Raw genomic sequence first — 23,203 nt, 5'->3', positions numbered from 1 at the left:
CGTCGTACTTTCAGGGCAACAACTGCATTATGGACTGCATTCCAACCCCATTCAAACACCTCACAACACTTTGCAAAGAAGTTGCAAACCATGCATAAATTATAGTTAGGCTACTATTAGGCTATTCACCCCAACTTTGTCGTATAAAGAGTTACACACGTTGAAAAGATACGCCTTTTTTGGGGGTCAATTCATCAGTTCCACTGACCTACCTCCTCCGATGACCAGTGCGTCGTACTGGGCTTGGACAGCGGAGTGACTGCTGGCTCTAACTGCTCTAACTGTCACCAGAGTAGCAGCATTCTGCCTGGCTCGTCCTGTCCTGATCCACACCGCTGCAGCCATAGCACAAATACTGACAACACCACCAGACCCCTCCCACTTCTCTGCTCCTCTACTCCTTCCTGACCCAGTGTGGGGTCAAGCTGATCTGGGGTCTGTTTGATGACACATGGACAAAACACCAGTATCAATAGGCCTACTGCAATGTAGAAATACTCTGTTACTAGTAAAACACAGATATCAACATTACTGTACCATAATGACACTAATAGGGGCATTTCCTCTATATTTATTTAGACTCTACAATTTAATAAAATATTTTGCAACGTTGTCTAATTAGAATATAGTGTAGGCCTATACTCTTACAACTTCTCTGATAGGTCCAATGCCCACCAGGTTGAATATATGGAAAATATATTAGGCTACAAACATTTTAGAAATGATTAGCCTACTGTAGAGCTTTCACTTTGTTAACAAAACTTTTATTTTAAGGTAAGATACAACGTTTTGGTTCTAAAGAGTTGCTGACAAAGTTAAAGATTCATATTAATGATCCATTTGTATGAATAGTCAGGTTTAGGGTTAAAACATATAAGCATGCACATTGCACACAAAGCTATTTTTACAAATTGGTGACAAAAAATGGTAATGTTTGCATATTTGAATGTGAGATTTAGGGAATACAAACAACAATTTACAAATCAACATTTTGTAATAATTACATCTCTTTCTGACATTGTTAGGAAAACTAAAGTCTAACCTATGCTATGCGTCTGTCTTTCAATGTGAGGTTCCTGTGGAAATCAGCCTTGGCTTTCTAGGATCTCCTTTTAGAAGACCTTGTACCAGTGATTTGTGCTGTCATGAAACTGTACTTTTTTCTAATGCAAACTTCTAAAAAATTCTTCAATCAATCAATCAATCAATCAATGACAGAGATGATCAGAGGAGCAGAGTTTTTAGCATCATTAACGAAGAATGATTAGAGTTTCTCAAAGTGAATCAATGTCAGTTGGACTAATGACCTGGCATCAAACTGCTGGAGGAAGTACTTAAATGTTTTTTTAACGTAAGAAAAAGTAGTGATAGCACAATATAAAAATAATATACAACCATCTCTGTCAGGTGGAAACATCATTATGTCCAAAACGTAACATTGGATTTTCAGGATTCAATCCAATTACAGTATAGCAAAAGTAGCAGATCTGCTAAGCTGTAGTATAATCAAGTTGGGGTAGGCCGTTAACTTGTGAAAATAACTAACAAAAAGTTAAAATGTGGAGACAAGAGGTTTCTGCCTGACAACAACGCTATTATAAATAAAAGTTGTGTATTCCAACTTTTACTTTAGTAAAAGGTTCAAGGCTATTGGCATCAAATAGCTGTACCAAAATAAAAGTAGTAAAATTGGTCAAACTTAAGTGGTTTTGTAATAATAATCAAAATCTATACATTTCAAATAATTGTAGTGGAGTACAGGTATAAAGTATTGAGAAATGAATGATATGAAATACTCAAGTAAAAGTATCTCATCACACTTATATGCAGGCTTACTTGCCACCACTGCCAGTATAGTCCATCTGTTAGGAACAACAGTTAATCGCTTGATTTGAAGTGACTGTTAATGAAACATAAACATGTAAATCATGTACATTGATTGATTCAAGTTTCTTTATTAGGCTAAACCCCTTGAGATGTGCCATCTCGTTTTAGAGGGGGGCCCCAACATAAATACATGTTACAATTGTTACATGTATACAGAGTAGTAGACAAGACATACATGGACAGAACAAAATAAAAAACACACATGTATACAATAACATTATGAACCTTGATAAAAATCACAGTATTAAATCAGCATTAAATCCTATGATATCAGACGTTGAGAAGAATGTTAGCCTATGTTCAAAACATTGAATGCAAAATGATATTATCAAATGTGGAGACAAAGAAAATATACTGTATATAATAGAGTATAGAGTCATGGCATGTATGATGGCAGGTTTACCGATAACAGGAACATACAGCCTCCAAGTAAGAAGACAGTGCACGTTTAAAAACTGGGAATGTTGAAATAGCTATAATGTTAACCGGTAAATGTGTTGTCTTCGTTGAAATTTCATTTAAAACTGAGGATTGCATTTGTCTTCTCAGTGTGATTGACAGGAGAGATGATCAGAGGAGCAGAGTTATCAATGACCCTGGCCCTGGATTAAAGAATGGATAGAGTTTCTCAGTGAAGGAGAAGCCAGTGAAAGAGTAGAGATGAACTCTGGCCTCCACATCATAAAAGGAGACCAGACCCTCCTCATAATCCACAAACACGCCCACTTTCTGGAGCTCCTCTCTTACAGGGAGGGGGACAAGAGGGAAAGCAGCAGCCTTGTACTTTCCATTCCTCAACACTATAGACCAGCAACCGAAATTGGGGTGCAGTGGGAGGATTCTCTTCCTGTTGATGGACTCTCTGGCCACTCCTAGTTCCCAGTCAGTCTTCCCTTTAACCTGAACCTCATAGTAAAACCTTCCTGAGGAGAAGCTTTGTTTTCCTAAGACACAGGCACCTGCAGAGAATCGCTCTTTGTTGTCTGGGAGATTCTTCTTTACGATGCCATGACTCACTTGTTTACCATCCTCAGACAGGATGAGATTAGGATGAGCTGTATCAGGGTCCAGAGTCACATCCACTGCGTATCGCTGGATCCTCCTCAGGTCTTTAAGATGCTTCTCCGTCTCTTGACTGAGTGACTTCTCCAGCTGAGCCACAGCTGTCCTCACAGTCCCCACATATGAAGACTGAGGGACATTGACCTTTGTCCAGTCCTTGGTGGGTGGAGGGGTGTTGATGGATGTGAAGTTCTGGAGGAGGTGGATGTGGTCTTCAGTGTGTGAGAGCTGCTTCAGCTCAGAGCTTCTCTTCTTTAACTCAGTGATTTCCTGTTGCAGATCTTTAATGAAGCCTTCAGCCTGTTTCTCTGTTGTTTTCTGCTTCTTTTCAATCACATCAATGAGCTCAGCCTGGCTTCTCTCAATACAGCTGATCAGAGCAGTGAAGACCTGCACACTGTCTGCTATCTCTCTGTCTGCATCTTTCTTACTGAGCTGTACTGAGTGTTGGACCTCCTGAATCTTCACTTGTCTCTCCTGGATCATCTGCTGAACTTCAGCCTCTGTCTTTCCCAGCTCAGCCTTCTTCCCTTCATATGCCTCTTTCAGAGATACAATTTGATGTAACTTGTGGTCTGACTCGGTGCAGAACTGACAAACACACATGAGGTCAGTCTTACAGAACAGCTCCAGAGGTCTGTCATGTTTCTGACACATATAATCTTCCAGGTTCTTTACAGGGTCGATGAGTTTGTGTCGTTTTAACCCTGTGAGTCTCTGATGAGGCTCCAGGTGAGTCACACAGTAGGAGGTCAGACACACCAGGCAGGACTTCAGGGCTTTGAGTTTGGTCTCAGTACAGACGTCACAGGAGACTTCATGTGGTTCAGCAGGTTCCTGGATTGGGTTGGAATTATTTTCCAGCTGCTTTGACTTCCTGAACTGATCAGCCATCTCAGAGAGGATTTTATTAACAGAGAACTTTGGTCTCTTATCAAAGGTCTCGTTGCATAGTGGACACTGACACTGATCACTGCTGTCCCAGTAATGTGTGATGCAGGTTTTACAGTAGTTGTGTCCACATGGAGTGGTGATTGGATCAGTGAACACATCCAGACAGATAGAACACAGGAACTGCTCTTCAGACAGGAGACTGCTGGCAGACGCCATTTCTACACATTGAAAATAAACATGGAAAGAAATGTAGGCTAATTGTTGACTTCTAGATTGAATGTAATTCTCCCTTTAGTGCTGACAGCTTAATAGTTATGAATCTAATCTGGATCATCATATTAGAATAGAGCTCCATAATGTTGGCACACCACATACTGTTATGGAAGCTTGTCGTATTTACCAACTGAACGATTAGACTACAGGATTTCCTGGAAAACAAAACTAAGGGAAGATCGTGTCTAGCTTCAGTTTAATATGCCTTTGTTCTGTTACAGAATAATAAGTCTTTATCTGATGTACTCACCGGTCTATGAGAGCGTGTCTGTGTGTGTGTGTGTGTGTGTGTGTGTGAGTGAGAGAGTGTGAGGGTGTAGATTGCATCACTAACAAAGAGGCTGCTCTGTTTCTGACTGCTGTTAACCCTTCACAGCCTCCGTTCTTCTCTGTCTGTTATGGTTTTAGTGCAGCCACTCCCAAACTGTGGTCCGGGGCCCACTGGTGGGCCTTGAGGGTAGCATATTGCAAGTTGGCCCCCAAATATAATTGGCAAAACACAAAGACTTTAAGGATAATATAATATGAATATGAGAAATGTACCGGTATGTTAAAAACAGTTTCATTGTCCAACACCACGGAGGTTGTGGGTTCAAATCCACCGTGGTGCATCCGGCTTTGTCGGGCGTCTATGCGAACACAGTTGACCCTTGTTTGGGAGAGGGAAGCCCTAGGGCGGGGAGGAGGGTGATATTGCCATACAGGCAGTAAGAAATTAGTTAAAAATGTCACAACAAAACTTGAACATCCAGACAGAGAATTGTAACGGGAAGAAAACAGGTGTTAGAATTGAGTTTAATTCACGGTTACATTCATGGTATCGGTTGATTGCATAGCCATATGCAATTAATAAAAGACACGGCGATGTAAAGGTTACTTTTACTTGTTGGTCCCCTTAAATCCACTGAATTTCCCCCTTGGGATAATAAAGGTATCTATCTATCTATCTATCCACACCAAGCACAGCAACTGTAACTATTGTGATCATGAGGACTAATGACTATTATCCCTATGGGGATGCATTGGTGCAACATAATTGCACAAAACATGCACCTGCAGCCTTTGTGTGTGGTCGCAGTTAGACATGAACTCTAGTGTTTACTTGAACATATTCCTCATCCACTGACAGGCATACTTTACCTGTCCATTCCTGGGTCAAAAAAAGAGAAGAAAAAAAAAAAAAACAGAATCTGCAAGCATGCTTATGAAGACATCTGAGAAGCTGCATTTCTAATCAGATCACATCCTGTAAGCAGTAATGAGGAAAGGAGATTACAAGCCGTAGAAGTCAGAGCTAGGAGACATGGAATGACAGCGGCTATCAACTCCTCTGTCAATAATTGTATTTCATACCGACAGATGATTCTAAAGTGCTCTTTTAAAGCTACAGTCCAGAATGTATTTGAATTAATAAAATGTCATTTGAGCCAATCTGTGTGGTAGAGTATGTTAAATACAACTAGCAGTGCACATCTGTATTCTGTTATGGTTGGAGGTGATCTCTCTGTTCCATTCCAAACAGCCCAAAACAAACTAATTAGGGTCCTTAAGCTTAACCTTCCCTATCAGACTCACCTCACCGCTACTCACCAGTTAAGAGTGGGGTGGCTCAGACTAGTAGACAGAGTACAGCAACTTGCAATGGGCCTGTACAAGATACACTACACCACTAAGATACCCATGTACCTGACAAAATACTTTGAAAACGTTAAGGACGTCCACAATTACAACACCAGAGGCAGCGCCACAGATCACGTTCAACCCAGAGTCAAGTCAGTCAAAGGGGCAAACTTGTTCTTCTGCTATACCACCAAAATGTGGAACGCCTTACTGAAGGCCTTAAAGGAGTGTGGATCCCTAACATCCTTTAAAATCGCCCTGAAAAAAACACTTACAGGCGGCAGCCGTAAAACAAACCTAGCCCAGCCTTACCCTCCCCTGACCCTTCTTTGTATTTACCTACTGTATATATTTCTTTGCACTGTTTTTTTAATTTTTATTTTCCTGACTATATCTACTGCATAGTACTGTGTTCTATCCGTCTGTCATTCAATGTTATACTGTATGAGATACTTCAATGGTTTCCTGTGGAAATAAGCCAAGTGCTTGTCTAGGATCTCCTTTTAGTTGACCTTGCACCAGTGAACTGTACCGTCATGAAACTGTACCTTTTCCTATGAACTTCAGACCCTGGTGTTTGGGTACAGTAGGACACCTACTGGCCAATACATAGTACTGCATGAAGTGGGAGCAGGCCTGTTGTTGTAAATAACACTTAGAGCTATTTCACTCAGCCGCTAAACGGCAGACCTTGTCGGCGAGGGAGGTACATCCATCTTGCGACGTGGATATAAATCAGGCTCAATAATCTGTGGCGACAATGAGAGACCGTCCATGCATGTCTTGAGCTCCAAGGATGGCATGAATCCTGAGGTCCTGGTCTTTCTTAGCCTGGGATCGCTTCCAATTTCAGGGTTTTTGATCCGGTCAGGAGGAGCGGAAACAACCTGCGTCATTTTGTAGTCAAACGGGACAACACTTTGCAGTTTTAACCCAAAACAATTCCCCGCGCTTAAGGACATCATTTTAGGACCTACCCTGCAATAAAACCCTTTATGCGGGGTAGTTTTGCATACTTTTCTTTTTTTTAAGTTTGTTTGGTATATCCATCTTGTAGTCCAACTCGCAGCGACTGGCATTTAAATAGGGATTGGGGAAACAAACAGGGGAGACCGAAACAAAGCGACGCCGCTTCTTCTTCTTCTTCCCTGCTACCACCAGGTGAAGAAGGGTTTATATCTGTGGTCCCTGCTACCACCAGGTGAAGAAGGGTTTATATCTCTTGCTACCACCAGGTGAAGAAAGGTTTATATCTGTGGTCCCTGCTACCACCAGGTGAAGAAAGGTTTATATCTGTGGTCCCTGCTACCACCAGGTGAAGAAAGGTTTATATCTGTGGTCCCTGCTACCACCAGGTGAAGAAGGGTTTATATCTCTTGCTACCACCAGGTGAAGAAGTAAGCAATTTACCCCGAGTGAGAGGACATTATGCTCTCATAATGTCCGCAGTGAGGGTGTTATCGGACGAGGCGCAGCCGAGTCCGATAACACACTCACTCAGGACATTATGAGAGCATAATGTCCGACCCCGAGTGGTAAATAGCTTTTCTACCACTTTTTCCCGTATACATGAAAGAAAACACATAGTTGTAACTTGCAAGGATCTTAAGTTACAATCATTATTGCCTATAAAACTTCCGCGAGACAGCAGATAGTTCCACCAACAACATCTTCTACTCACCAACAGATGGCGCCAACTCCATACTAATCCATGCGTCTAGCTTACAGCTAAGCTAACGTCAGTTAAAAGCACCGTTCCGGCCGTAAATAGAGGCTGTTCGCTTCCAGAAAGGCATAGGTTCAGAGAAAAGGGGCTTTAAAGTTGGCGGATTGCATTGGATCCAAATAAATCGGCGACGATAGTACGCACGTTAGTAAACATAGGACCGCTGCGACCTTCATTTGTTGGTTGGGGGACTACCTCCTGAAGTCCCCGGATGTACACTGAGGCGCATTGATCTCGGACACACAACTTTGCGGCAGTTGTCCTCTCATAACCTCCGGAATTTAGCCAATCAGAATCCAGTATTTGAACACGTGACTCGAAAAAGTGGTAGAAAGGTTTATATCTGTGGTCCCTGCTACCACCAGGTGAAGAAAGGTTTATATCTCTTGCTACCACCAGGTGAAGAAAGGTTTATATCTGTGGTCCCTGCTACCACCAGGTGAAGAAAGGTTTATATCTGTGGTCCTGGTCCCTGCTACCACCAGGTGAAGAAAGGTTTATATCTGTGGTCCCTGCTACCACCAGGTGAAGAAAGGTTTATATCTGTGGTCCCTGCTACCACCAGGTGAAGAAAGGTTTATATCTGTGGTCCTTGCTGCCACCAGGTGAAGAAAGGTTTATATCTCTTGCTACCACCAGGTGAAGAAAGGTTTCCTGCTCTGGAAGCTGTGAGTGTAGGAGCCGTTGGGGGTCCTCTGCGGGGCCCTGGCCGTCTCCACCACAACGGGGGCCATCTGGACCAGCTGCAGGGGCGTCTTGGACTCCTTCAGGGCCTGGCACAGGTTCAGGATCTGGAAGAGAGAATCACAAAGAAAATCGGTACGATGAAATACTTTTGATACTACACTGAGAACAGTGCAGCAAGGAGTCGACGACCTTGTTGACATGAAGTGCCATGTTTTTCATTTGCTTGATAGTCAGTGTGCCATCATGTCAACATTTTTTCAAATATTCTATTTCACGTCAGGATTAGAATAACCCCACTTATCCCCCAGACTATCCCTTCCCAGGCAGAGTTCAGAGTTTTTGCCTTTATTGATAGGACAGTAGACTGACAGGAAATGGTGGGAGAGATGGGGAGTGACACGCGGCAAAAGTCGTCCGGATCGGGAATCGAACCGGCGACGCCGCCAGGCATTCATGCCTATGTGGTAATGCCTAAGTGGTATGCGCCTGGACCTGTAGGTTCAGAGTTTGAATTAATACATCATTATGCAGGATGTAATTTGCATACAGATGTGAGGGAATGTAACTGAATTGACTAGATTTCTTTTAAATATAGTCCTCTCTCTCTCACACTTATGCCAGTGTGCCAGTGATCACCCTCCCCTGTGCCAATGTTGGCACCCCATGGCTAAGGTTGCCTACTGGTGTAGCTTGTACTGTCCACTGTCCCCCCCTCCCCCCCTGTGACACACTCACCTGTCCTCTCATAACTGCGATCTGCTTATGAAACTGTCCACGGTCGAAGCCTGGGTCTTTCTGTAACACAACAACCACTTGTTACACTGCTAGCTCACAATGTGTTGCGAGCTTGTAGATCGTTGTACGACAAAGTATAAAATAGAGCTCCACAGCGGGTACTACAGTGTCATTTATAAAGCATTGAATGGTTGGGCTAAAATACATTTCAGAACTTGTGCTGCATCATGAACAACCCAGACTCCTCAGGTCATCTTTCAAAACCAGGAGTCAGAACTAAATGTGCAGCATTCTGTTTTTTTTTACAACATATCTGAAACCAACAGCCAGAAAAGGTCTGCTTCAACTCTCAGTTAAAAAGCTGAAGACCTTTCTGTTTGCTGCTGCCTTTTACTGAAGTTTCTTCTGCACTGTCATTTCATTCTCTCTTTTTTGGGTATTAGTTTGTATCAAAATGTCTTTCTCTTAAAGGAGTAGTTCACCCCCAAAATGACTTTTTTCCTATTGATTACTCATGCCATGGAGAGTAGAGTTCAATAATATTTTTGGGTTTTTGTTGCATTCCTAAGACAAAAATGTGATAACAATAAATGTACCCCCATTCGTTCCGGATGGGGACCCGTTTCGAAACGGGTCCCCATCCGGAATCCATAATGGCTGTTTTCTCATGAATGCCTGAACGGATTTCCAATCGGATCTTTTTGTTTGAAAGCTGTGAACATCCTGCACACACATGGTGCATGATTTGTCTATGGGCGTGCATGATCCGTGCACTATAAATTACATGGAAGTCTATGGAGGCCTCTAGTTAATGTGTTAATGCTTAATGTTTCGTGCAAAGCCATTTGAATTGCATCTTTGTTTAAAGCGTACTATTATAAAAATACAAATGAGTTACTACTAGTATATTATCTCTGCAGGAGACACTTGATCAATGTTTATGTAATTTAGGAAATATACAAAGCATCGTATGGAGACACAGAATGTCATCTTGTTAACATCAATCTATCAAACCTTAAAGAGCTCATAGAGGTCCTCCTCCAAGTCTTTGATCAGGTTGGGGTCCATGAGTTTGGGCAGAACCAGGTCTCTGATCTCCTGGGAGAAAGGAACCTTAGCCTGGGGCAGCCATGCCCAGTAGAACGGATCTGTAGGAGAGGAGAGGGAAGATACAATATTAAGCAGCCATGCCCAGTAGAACAGATCTGTAGGAGAGGAGAGGGAAGAGACAACATTAAGCAGCCATGCCCAGTAGAACGGATCTGTAGGAGAGGAGAGGGAAGAGACAACATTAAGCAGCCATGCCCAGTAGAACAGATCTGTAGGAGAGGAGAGGGAAGAGACAACATTAAGCAGCCATGCCCAGTAGAACAGATCTGTAGGAGAGGAGAGGGAAGAGACAACATTAAGCAGCCATGCCCAGTAGAACGGATCTGTAGGAGAGGAGAGGAGAGAGACAACATTAGAACAGGTCTGTAGGAGAGGAGAGGGGAGAGACAACATTAGAACAGGTCTGTAGGAGAGGAGAGGGGAAAGACAACATCGGGTACTGTTCATCAAACAAAACAAATCACGCTTTTACTTAAGCTCTTTCAACCTGGAATACCTGCTTTTGGCATAATGTCATTATAGGCAAAGATTTATCAAAATGTTTAATTTAATTTGTATTTTCATAGCAGATCTATAACCTCACAATGTCTCGCAATGTGAGCTGGTAGATCTGCTACGATAAGATTGTAGAAAGTTGATAATTGTAAAAGTGGTTAATCAGTCTAGCCATTGAATGTAAAAAGAATATCAAATTAGAAAATGGACGTCACAGAGCCACTGACTTGCATAGTGTCAGTCAGAGGCCAAAATAAAGCACGGTCATCTTGAAAATAGTGATGTTTTTGCAAGCAGAGCCTGCGTAGTGGAATAGTAATGTGTTCAGGATAACTCACAGGCTCTCCAGGAGTCTGGGTGTTTGAGAGGGAAGGCCAGGCCGTTGTCTATCGCTGCCAGCTTAATGATGGGACTCTTCACCAGAACCCAGTCTGTGTCCTACACACACACACACGCACGCACACACGCGCACACACACACACACACGCCACAAAATATATATTTTTTCAGTTCAGTGATGTATTGGGTACACACGGCATCCGAAGTCTTTTCAAGCAGGAGCACAAGCACACACATGCATCAAGTTTAAAACAATCCTTAAGTTCACACCCCAAACATGTTTACAAAAGCTGTAGTGTCACACCATCGTGCATTAACATAGGAACAAGCCTCGGATGCATATCAATGGTCTGCTAACTCCTGTAGTGTAGATGTTAAGCGGCATGCGTCTGACGACACACACACACACACACACACACACACACACACACACACACACACACACACACACACGCCACAAAATATCATTTTGTTGTCTTTTACATTAACCCCAAAAAAGGCACAAAAATCTCACATGTCTGAGAGTATGTACTGTATGTGTTATAAAGGATGAGATATGACGATGATAAGCATTGAACGGCACCCAGACCTACTGCACACAGTATAAACAGAGCTTTCTTTTCCTTATTGAAATTCTAATGAGAAAAAAGAAATGCTGATTTCTGTTCCAAAAAGCTTCATACCACGCATGTATATACATAATGACAACATGTGACATAACTCTGTTTACGTAATGCTGTACCCCCTCCAACTGTATTTTTGTTCCCCATTGTCAACTTTATTATGTTTTGAAACTTGTTTTGGCAATGTAAACGTATGTTTTCTCATGCCAGTAAAGCTCCTTTGAATTGAATTGATAAGCACATGTAATTTGTCACTTAATGGCATCGGACATACTGAATGGATTATGGAATGGTAGTGTACAGTGGACACGTCTTATATGTATTGAGAGGTTTTATATGCCAAATTAACTGTAAAGTAGTTTTGCCGATAAATTACTGAATCTTGCAATTTGTGAGTCAGGTCTGACCGCTGTTTACTCACCCGAATCCCTCCGCTGTCCATTGGATAGTCATACTTTATTAACCAGTTGTCATTCCCTCTGTCTGGGAACAGGAAACACATCCCAGAGGACAGGAAACACATCCCAGAGGACAGGAAACACATCCCAGAGGACAAGATAATGAGAACATGTTATTACCATTTAGACCGGGGGCGCATTATTACACATTATTACTTTAAGCATTATTTTATGCATTAACTATTGATAAATAGCAGATATACAAGCTCACAGCACGGTAGCTATTTTAAAAAAATCATGAAAATTTGTCTTTGCATATTTTTGACACGATTCTATAAATGTTTTCTAAATGCTTCTTTTTCATGTCAAGGACCCCCAAAATTACATGTATTTGGCCGTGGATCCCCTTCTCAAAATATGTTGTTCCAGGGACCCCCAGATAAAAAAATATGTTGTCTATTTTTAAAACAACCATTCATTAATGAGCAATAAGTGTTAAATGGCCTTATAATAGGAATAGTACTGTAATAATGTCTTGATCGTTGTCTTGATTGCTTAAACATGATGTCATGGGAGGTGACAGTTCTCCATTCCTACCCACTGCCATTCCTACTGAGGTTAGAGTTAGGGTTAGGGTATGGTTAGGTGGTCACTGCCTCCGTAGGAATGGCAGTGTGTAGGAATGGCAGGTTTAGGAATGGAAATGGCTATATTGATTGATTAGTTTATTTTCGTGTCCTGCACACAGAGTGCCCAACCCTCATGGGTTTATAAGACACCATTTCAAGTTTACAGCATGTTTTACAATTGTGCGTTCGGAAATGCGCACCGTGTGTGTGCTCAGTGTAGTGAGTTCAGTGGGCGTGACATTGTAGAGTGCGTTCAGTGAGGCTTATTTACGAACGACCAGTTAAGAGGCAGCTGTGCGCTTTTTCACTCTGAACTCTGAAGGTAAACTTTCTGAAAAGCAGCAGTTGCTAACGTAACGTTGACATTGAAAGGAGATCTCATTCATAACATTGGCATACCTGCTGTTAGTTTACACGTTGATGCGTGTGAAACTATCAAGCCCAAACGACCAATTATGCTGCAAATGCTGCATTTTGCTGCAAACAGTAACACCGCACCACACCGTCAAACCCCATCTTCTGAGTAGGGTCGGTCAGTGTGTACACTCAGCACACTGAATTTCCGAACGACAACGCACCAAGTGCACCGAATAAACGATCGACATGGCACACCAGTGCGTTGAGTGCGCATTTCCGAACGCACCCGATGTCATACATTCAGTTACACAGAATTATTGTCTACTCTCCCAAGCTTGACAAATAAAATCGGACACAATGAACGCTCCTTTGGCAAAACATATCTCAAGCTATATACTCGATAACAGGCTTGACAGCCCAAAGCTTATTGATACCGGGTACTCAATAAATGTGATATCTAGTAGGCCTATATGTAACAGGCTCATGTTTCGAGCTCCATCCCTAGCTGTGAGCTTGTATATCTGATATTTTTATAGCAGATATAGCTTAAGTATAACATAATTCCAGGTCTAATTGTCTTTAAAAACACCAACATGTGATCTTGGGGTGATGTAATAAGGAGCGCCACACTGACCTGTGTTCCTAATGATATAATCCAGCACCACCAGCCTCTCAAACTGCAGCTGCAGCTGTCGCCTGGTGTTCTCAGGAAGAGGCTCCACTTCAAATCTCCTCAGCCAGTCGTCTGCGTCTTTGTATCCTTCAACAAACAGCTGAAACGAGCCCACCTGACACAAGAGAAAGGCACAGTTTGCACTATATTATATTGTTTTCGAGCATGCAAAGTAGTCTGAAATGCTTCTCTGCCAGCATTGCCGGGTCTGCTTATTATAAACGACTTTGGGCTTGTTTCCCTGTAAATTCGCTGTGCACATAAACATAGTTGCGGGTTGCTTCTGTTTTGGCTTGTTTTCGTAGACCCGGTCGTTTGTTTCACTCACAGAAACTGGCAACACTCTCACCTCGAACATAAACATCACAGACATAGAAAGGTAGACGCCTCCCCCGGCTCTGGGGGTCTTTATCGCGGGCCTATATAGCTATGAATATGACTATGGGTTCACGCTTAGATTTTAAGTGTAGCAACAACGAAAACAGTACATTATAGGTCAACGCAGTGCTCTTCTTTTACATTCCACAGACCAGAAGACACAGCGCTATGGCCACTTCCAAGTGTTTAGACATTTATTGCCCCTTAATTGTACTCCAATTTGAAATAAAGGTTATGATGCTGATGATCTGATGGACTTTGATCAATAACATGGTTGATGATAACACACTGCAAAATAACAATCAGATACAATAACTACAATACATTGTAGTTAGGAACTATTCAGTTCTTCTCAGACAATATTCTATCCACCTGTTAGACTTAAGAATTAAATGCAAATAGAATATACATAATAATGTTTATCAATTTAGATGTATTTGCTGCACCTTTGGACCTGCTCACAGCATGAAATGACTCCAGTGAAACATTAACTTTTACAAGGAGTGCAGCTACGCTGACTTACATCTACAGTAAATGTAAAACACACCTACACTTACACTAGCACAGCAGTGCGACAACGGAGATAATAAAAACCTCACGTCAACAGGATTGTATCATTAACACAGAGGACATAGACAGGTGAGTACGGAACGGATATGATTTTCAGCACAAATGATCACCATTCATCTATTCATATATGAACGAGACATTTCAATGAATTTGAGTCTTAAGTGCCGTCCACATCAAGAATAATAATACATAACTGTATAGTGTTGATTTTGACCGCACGTTTTGATTTAGTTTTGGTCACAGTCTTTTGAAGAAAATTCGGACTAAATCCACAGTTGACTTAGTCGAACAAAATGTATTTTTGGCTGATTTTCACTGACAAAAATAGCTTTTAGTGAGCAGCTATTTTCGGTCTTTGACACCCGAACGGACCCATTTCATCTTGTTGTTTTTTGGAGCCGTGTGCAAAGCACATGGCTCCCTGTGCACAGCTTTCAGCTTTTGTCCCGTCTAGTGGGAAAAGGATGTTTCGTTGAGTTCGAACAGTACCTTTTATGACCACACATGTTAAGGGAGGGGCGCTGTTTTCAGGCCAGGCCAGGCCAGGCACACACACACACACGCACACACACACACAGGGGGGAACACATAGAATCAAAAACATAGATCTGGAAGTGCTCAAATTCACGGCTCCACTTCGAACCAAGGTTTGATTTTTTTAAGGTAGTTGACAGACATTTTTGTCATAGTTTTAGTTGACGAAATCAACACCGCAACAGTAGACTATAGTGATAATAATTTAATTTAAGCATGCATACTGATAAACTGTAATGCTATGTAAACATAATGAAGTTGAAGCCTTGTAAATTCAGATAAATTCTGATTGGCCGTCAGTTTACCAAACCATTCTGAAGGTGATTCTCACACTATCACCACTGTCGTCGTTATCGTTAGCGTTCACTCTGCTATCCACTAGATTTACAACTTAAACATAAAGAAAGAAGCATGTTTACAGTTATCGTTGTTCTTTGTGTGTCTCTATTACGGTTTGTCAATATCATGTATGTAGTGTATAAATATGCTGTAAGGTTGTAGGTTTTATGTAATCATTAAAGAACAACATTTAATACTTAAAAATATATCAACTTTGTTCTCAGTGTGTGGAAATGGCGTCTGCCAGCAGTCTCCTGTCTGAAGAGCAGTTCCTGTGTTCTATCTGTCTGGATGTGTTCACTGATCCAATCAGCACTCCATGTGGACACAACTACTGTAAAACCTGTATCACACATTACTGGGACAGCAGTGATCAGTGTCAGTGTCCACTATGCAACGAACCCTTCGATAAGAGACCAAAGTTCTCTGTTAATAAAATCCTCTCTGAGATGGCTGATCAGTTCAGGAAGTCAAAGCAGCTGGAAAATAATTCCAACACAATCCAGGAACCTGCAGAACCACATGAAGTCTCCTGTGACGTCTGTACTGAGACCAAACCCAAGGCTGTGAAGTCATGCCTGGTGTGTCTGATCTCCTACTGTGTGACTCACCTGGAGCCTCATCAGAGACTCACAGGGTTAAAACGACACAAACTCATCGACCCTGTAAAGAACCTGGAAGAGTATATGTGTAAGAAACATGACAAACCTCTGGAGCTGTTCTGTAAGACTGACCTCATGTGTGTTTGTCAGTTCTGCACCGAGTCAGACCACAAGTTACACCAAACTGTATCTCTGAAAGAGGCATATGAAGAGAAGAAGGCTGAGCTGGGAAAGACAGAGGCTGAAGTTCAGCAGATGATCCAGGAGAGACAAGTGAAGATTCAGGAGGTCCAACACTCAGTACAGCTCAGTAAGAAAGATGCAGACAGAGAGATAGCAGACAGTGTGCAGGTCTTCACTGCTCTGATCAGCTGTATTGAGAGAAGCCAGGCTGAGCTCATTGATGTGATTGAAAAGAAGCAGAAAACAACAGAGAAACAGGCTGAAGGCTTCATTAAAGATCTGCAACAGGAAATCACTGAGTTAAAGAAGAGAAGCTCTGAGCTGAAGCAGCTCTCACACACTGAAGACCACCTCCACCTCCTCCAGAACTTCACATCCATCAACACCCCTCCACCCACCAAGGACTGGACAAAGGTCAACGTCCCTCAGTCTTCATATGTAGGGACGGTGAGGACAGCTGTGGCTCAGCTGGAGAAGACACTCAGTCAAGAGATGGAGAAGACACTGAACCAAGGGGTGGAGATGCTGTGTGATGAGCTTGGGAGGATCCAGCAATATGCAGTGGATGTGACTCTGGATCCTGATACAGCATACTGTGCACTCATCCTGTCTGAGGATGGAAAACAAGTGAGTTATGGAAACGTAATGAAGAATCTCCCAGACAACAACAAGAGATTCTATCCAGGTGTCAGTGTCTTGGGAAAACAAAGCTTCTCCTCAGGAAGGTTTTATTATGAGGTTCAGGTTAAAGGGAAGACTGACTGGGGTTTAGGAGTGGTCAGAGAGTCCATCAAAAGGAAGGAAAAGATCACAGTGACCCCCGACAATGGTTGCTGGTTTGTAGTGTTGAGGAATGGAAATGAGTACAAGGCTGCTGCTGACATTTCTGTCCTCCTCCCTGTAAGAGAGGATCTCCAGAAAGTGGGAGTGTTTGTGGATTATGAGGAGGGTCTGGTGTCCTTTTATGATGTGGAGGCCAGAGTTCACCTCTACTCTTTCACTGGCTGCTCCTTCACTGAGAAACTATATCCATACTTTGGTCCAGATTTAAACCGCAGTGGTCAAAACTCAGCTCCTCTGATCATCTGTCCTGTCAATCATACAGATTAGACTAGAATCCTCAGCTTGACACGAAAGATTAGTTCTAGTTTAAGACATAAATATGTGTATAGAAGGGTTCAATTACAGGTTTATTGTGCTAATTAATGAAGACATTGATATGGGGTTCATTGTCAGTCAAGCTATTGAATTCTAAAACATGCATTCTATTGAAATGCAAGAACTTAACTTCACATGTCTGAATTGCAGACAAAGATTAATATGTTAAATTGAATGTGAGGACAGCTGTGGCTCAGCTGGAGAAGACACTCAGTAAAGAGATGGAGAAGATACAGAATCAAGGGGGTGGAGAAGCTCTGTGATGATGAGCTTGCGAGGATCCAGCGTGGTAATGCAGGGGATGTAACTCTGGACCCTGATACAGCACATCCTAATCTCATCCTGTCTGAGGATAGAAAACAGGTGCATACTAACAGAAAGAAAGATGTCACAGACAAAACAATGAGATTAACCATTTGACATTTCGTTTTAGGAAAACAAAGCTTCTCCTCAGGAAGGTTTGACTATGAGGTTCAGGTTAAAGATAAGACTAAGTGGCATTTAGGAGTGACCAGAGAGTCCATCGACAGGGAGGTAGCCATAAAGTGGTGTCACTACAATGGTTACAGTAAAATGGTAAATGGTGCATTTATATAGCGCTTTTAATCCAAAGCGCTTTACATAGATTGTGCATTACATTCACCCATTCACGCACACATTCATACACCGGTGGCGGAGGAAGCCATGCAAGGCACCAACCTACTCACCGGAGGCAATTAGGGGTTCAGAGTCTTGCCCAAGGACCCTTCGACATTAACTCAGGGGGAGCCCGGATTCGAACTGGGAACCCTTCGGGATTTATACCCTTCGTGCTCTAATACCAGTTTCTCTACCCCTGAGCTATGCCGCCCCATACAGTGTTACAGTGTTGCTAAAAGCCAAAGGAAATGAGTACCATGCTCATTCTTATCCTGATCTACAGCAGGGGTTCCCTAACTTTTTTGTCTCAGGGCACCCCATAAATATTTTTTTTTAATCCGAGGCACCCACATTATAATTTTCACTTCCAGCACCTTACATTTATAGCATATCGTCGTTGTCGGGTGAAAACCTTGTATGTCCAAAACCGTTTGTCGATCTACAAGCACACAGTGCTTGTAGATCGGCTGTTTTCACTAGTTTTGTGCGACAGAGGTTTCTGCCTGACAGTAATGATATTTTAGTGATTATGTTGCGAGGAAAACATTGAGATAATAGCCATTTTGGTTAGAACTGACTGAAAATAACTTTGTACTTCAAGTTTAAAATGACACTAAATATTTTTTCAAGTGTCCAAATAAATTCCAAATATTATCAAATGATCTCGCGGCACCCCTGGACTGCCGTCGCGGCACCCCAGGGTGCCCCGTCACCCACTTTGAAAACCCCTGATCTACAGTATACCTCCCTGTAAAACAGAAGCTCCAGAAAGTGGGAGTGTTTGTGGATTATGAGGAGGGTCTGGTCTCCTTTTATGATGTGGAGGCCAGAGTTCATATCTACTCTTTCACTGGCTGCACCTTCACTGAGAAACTCTATCCATTCTTTAACGCAGGGCCAAATATCTATGGTGATAACAACTCTGCTCCTCTGATCATCTCTCCTGTCAATCACATATATTAGACTAATTTAATCCTCAACTTTACGCCTTCTGGGGGCGAACATTCAGTGGAAAATACCAGATCTACAAGCTCACAACCTGCGGCGCGCTGTTAGCTTGTACATCAGATATTTTTTTCTTAGAGATTTGATGTAATATGAAATAAATTCTAGTTGTCCTATTCTAGAGCCCTGGGGGACCCCAGTTATCTACATGTATCAAAGTGTGTATATAGAAGGGTTAATCTAACTCTAATTTGAGTTAGGACATTTGTTTTGTTGTTGTTTTTTCCTAAGAAAATCGAATCTTTTTTCTTTTTTGAAAAAGTGAAAATATAGAAACACCAGAGTTAATGATGAAACATTTGAAAATGTGATTCTCTAATAGAAACCAATAACTGTAATTGTGTGGAAAATACCTGTAAAGTGCTAGAAATAGCTCAATTTGTAATGCAAAAATAAACTTAAAGGTAATAAAGAATGATAATAAGTAAGTATAACATGTTGTCTAAATGTTCTCAGGGGTAAATAATGTATGTGTTAAGATGACAATATTCAGTCATCAAACTGGTTCGGTGTTAAAAAGCTTTCTATCTATCTAGTCCTAAGCTATCGTCAATAATAATCATTGTTCTTCAACGTGTACAGAAACTGCTTTGCTTTGAGTTTCATGATCTTTATTGTTTTGTTTTATTGTGATGGTCCTTTATGCTTGTTTTATTTGGTCAATGTTAGATATTTTTCTCCCGTCATTGTGATGGCTATTCATGTCAAAAAAATAAAAATGAGTTTTTTTGATTGATTGAACACTCGGCTGCTCACTCTACAACGTTGTTAGTTTTAGGAGCTGTGCTGCTCATGTCCTTGTCTTACTTTAGGAAGGCCTATTCTGTGAAAGCTCTGAAAACTTAATACAGTTATCCAACTTATCACTGATCAAATTTTTCAAGGTTTTAAAGAAAAACTACCATGAATATGTTTTAAGTCAACATATTTGAAATTAAATACAAATTGTACTTTTCAGGATTCCAATTCAAAAATAGCAAAAAAAGCTAATCTGATCTGCTATTTTTGATACTTTTGTGTGACAGAATGACAACGTCGAAGGACATTAATTTACCAAAAAAGTTCAAATACGGAGATAAAAGATAAGGGGTTTCTGGCCGACACTATATGCAATGTGGCCCTCTGGAGTGGGCGTGGAAATAGTGTCCCTCTACATTATAAAAGTTGCCCATCTCTGACATAGAGCCCAACACTCCCGGCTGACAGGCTTCGACCGCAGTCCGTAGGAGTACAGTAGGTGCAATGACCATTATCACCCTCCTCCCCTCCCTAGGGCTTCCCTCTCACAAACACGGGCCAACTGTGTTCGTATAGACGCCCGACAAAGCCGGATGCACTGCGGTGGATTTGAACCCACAACCTCTGTGGTGGTGGGCAATGAAATTGTTTCTAATATAAGATATTCATATTATATTATCTTTAAAGTATTCGTGTTTTTCCAATTATTTGGCGGTCCACTTGCAATAGGCTACCCTCATGGCCCACCAGTGGGCCCCGGACCACAGGTTGGGAGTGGCTGGCAGCACTAAAACCATAACAGAGGGAGAAGCAGACAGAGAAGAACGGTGGCTGTGAAGGGTTAACAGCAGTCAGAAACAGAGCAGCCTCTTTAGTGACGCAATCTACAGTAAAGTGAAAGTTAGAGTGTTCATGCAGTTTGGTGTAAGCACACTCACACACTCTCTCTTTCTCTCTCTCACACAGACACGCTCTCAAGTACAACAAAACAAAACAAAAAACAACGTTCAGGTCAACAGGATTTCTGCTGGAATATTAAGAAGAACATACAGAGGTGAGTACATCAGATAAGGACTTATTATTCTGTTACAGAGAACAAAGGCATATTAAACTGTAGTCAGACACGATCTTCCCTTGGTTTCGTTTTCCTGGAAATCCTGTAGTCTAGTCGTTCAATTGGTAAACGTCAGGCTTCCCTTACAGTTTACAGTTTAGGCATTTAGCTGACGCTTTTAATCCAAAGCGATTTACAATAAGCAGGTAATACATAAATATAATAAGCAATATAATATGTCAGTACATCAACAACAATACAACAAATGCATAGGAAATCAATCTAGAAAAAAATAATAATAATAAAAAAAAAAATAACCTAGGTAAACCACGCACCTAATCAGTAAAACATATTTTTCTAAAACCCATAAATACCATCTAGCTTCATGTGTGGTCCTTGAGGGAGGGGGCGAAGTGTTTCAGTAGTGCTATGGGTTTAGGTGGAGTCTGAAGAGGTGAGTCATCAGTCCACAGCGGAAGCTAGGGAATGAATCTGTAGTTCTGAATGTGACAGGGAGTTTATTCCACAGTTTGGGGGCCAGGAGGGGAAGTGTTTAGGACGAGTGGATTTTGTCCTTGGGTTTTAGCAAGGCTTCGCTTACAGTATGTGGTGTGCCAACATTATTGAGCTCTATTCTAATATGATGATCCAGATTAGATTCATAACTATTAAGCTGTCAGCACTAAGGGAGAATTACATTAAATCTAGAAGTCAAGAATTACATTTCTTTCCGTGTTTATTTTCAGTGTGTAGAAATGGCGTCTGACAGCAGTCTCCGGTCTGAAGAGCAGTTCCTGTGTTCTATCTGTCTGGATGTGTTCACTGATCCAATCACCACTCCATGTGGACACAACTACTGTAAAACCTGTATCGCACAGCACTGGCACTGTACTGATATGTGTAAGTGTCCACTATGCAACAAAACCTTCTACAGGAGACCAGAATTCTCTGTTAACAAAGTCCTCTCTGAGATGGCTGATCAGTTCAGGAAGTCAAAGCAGCGGAAAAAATATTCCAGCGCAATCCAGGAACCTGCTGAACCTGCTAAACCAGATGAAGTCTCCTGTGACGTCTGTACTGAGACCAAACTCAAGGCTGTGAAAACCTGCCTGGTGTGTCTGACCTCCTACTGTGAGACTCACCTGGAGCCTCATCAGAGACTCACAGGGTTAAAACGACACAAACTCATCGACCCTGTAAAGAACCTGGAAGATTATATGTGTAAGAAACATGACAAACCTCTGGAGCTGTTCTGTAAGACTGACCTCATTTGTGTTTGTCAGTTCTGCACTGTGTTAGAACACAAATCACATCAGATTGTATCTCTGAAAGAAGAATGTGAAGAAAAGAAGGCTGAGCTGGGAAAGACAGAGGCTGAAGTTCAGCAGATGATCCAGGAGAGACAAGTGAAGATTCAGGAGGTCCAACACTCAGTACAGCTCAGTCAGAAAGATGCAGACAGAGAGATAGCAGACAGTGTGCAGGTCTTCATTGCTCTGATCAGCTGTATTGAGAGAAGCCAGGCTGAGGTCATTGATGTGATTGAAGAGAAGCAGAAAACAACAGAGAAACAGGCTGAGGGCTTCATTAAAGATCTGCAACAGGAAATCACTGAGTTAAAGAAGAGAAGCTCTGAGCTGAAGAAGCTCTCACTCACTGAAGACCACCTCCACCTCCTCCAGAACATCTCATCCATCAACACCCCTCCACCCACCAAGGACTGGACAAAGGTCAATGTCCATCAGCCTTCATATGTGGGGACTGTGAGGACAGCAGTGGCTCAGCTGGAGAAGACACTCAGTCAAGAGATGGAGAAGAACCTGCATGATGCTGAGCTGAGGAGGATGCAGCAATATGAGGTGGATGTGACTCTGGACCCTGATACAGCCTACAGTCAACTCATCCTGTCTGAGGATGGAAAACAAGTGAGTCATGGAAACATAGAGAAGAATCTCCCAGACAACAAAGAGAGATTCTCTCCAAGTGTTAGTGTCTTAGGAAAACAAAGCTTCTCCTCAGAAAGGTTTTACTATGAGGTTCAGGTTAAAGGGAAGACTCACTGGGATGTAGGAGTGGTCAGAGAGTCCATCAACAGGAAGGGAACCGTCACACTGACCCCCAACAATGGTATCTGGTCTATATATTTGAGGAATGGAAATGAGTACAAGGCTGCTGCTGGCCCTCCTGTCCTCCTCCCTGTAAGAGAGGAGCTCCAGAAAGTGGGAGTGTTTGTGGATTATGAGGAGGGTCTGGTCTCCTTTTATGATGTGGAGGCCAGAGTTCATCTCTACTCTTTCACTGGCTGCTCCTTCACTGAGAAACTCTATCCATTCTTTGGTCCGGCTTTAAACCGTGGTGGTGAAAACTCAGCTCCTCTGATCATCTCTCCTGTCAATCATACAGACTAGACTAGAATCCTCAGCTTGACACGAAAGGTTAGTTCTAGTTTAAGACATAAATATGTGTATAGAAGGGTTCAATTACAGGTTTATTGT

The 23,203-nt window shown here is 42.1% G+C and overlaps 3 protein-coding genes across 3 annotated transcripts in view; 1 reads left to right on the top strand and 2 right to left on the bottom strand.

Moving 5' to 3' along the window:
- The window catches only part of LOC308296772 (phosphatidylinositol 4-kinase type 2-alpha-like), a gene marked incomplete at its 5' end in the record, with an annotated part of 53,921 nt that overhangs the window by 12,969 nt on the left and 17,749 nt on the right, over nucleotides 1–23,203 (bottom strand). The window lies entirely within an intron of this gene.
- LOC308296598 (E3 ubiquitin-protein ligase TRIM39-like) lies at nucleotides 2,458–4,059 on the bottom strand (the record flags this gene model as incomplete). Its single annotated transcript, XM_080739909.1, has 1 exon — nucleotides 2,458–4,059. One exon carries the CDS (start codon nucleotides 4,057–4,059, stop codon nucleotides 2,458–2,460), a length of 1,602 nt encoding a protein of 533 aa, XP_080596035.1.
- LOC308296672 (uncharacterized protein) lies at nucleotides 15,563–23,116 on the top strand (the record flags this gene model as incomplete). The annotated part of the gene is made up of 2 exons (XM_080740000.1): nucleotides 15,563–17,212; nucleotides 21,455–23,116. The coding sequence occupies 2 exons, from the start codon at nucleotides 15,563–15,565 to the stop codon at nucleotides 23,114–23,116; spliced, it is 3,312 nt and encodes a 1,103-aa protein (XP_080596126.1).

This window comes from Nannobrachium achirus (genome assembly GCF_963921795.1).
Source record: "Nannobrachium achirus genome assembly, chromosome: 13".
Classification (NCBI taxonomy): domain Eukaryota; kingdom Metazoa; phylum Chordata; class Actinopteri; order Myctophiformes; family Myctophidae; genus Nannobrachium; species Nannobrachium achirus.
This window is presented reverse-complemented; position numbering and strand designations above follow the sequence as displayed.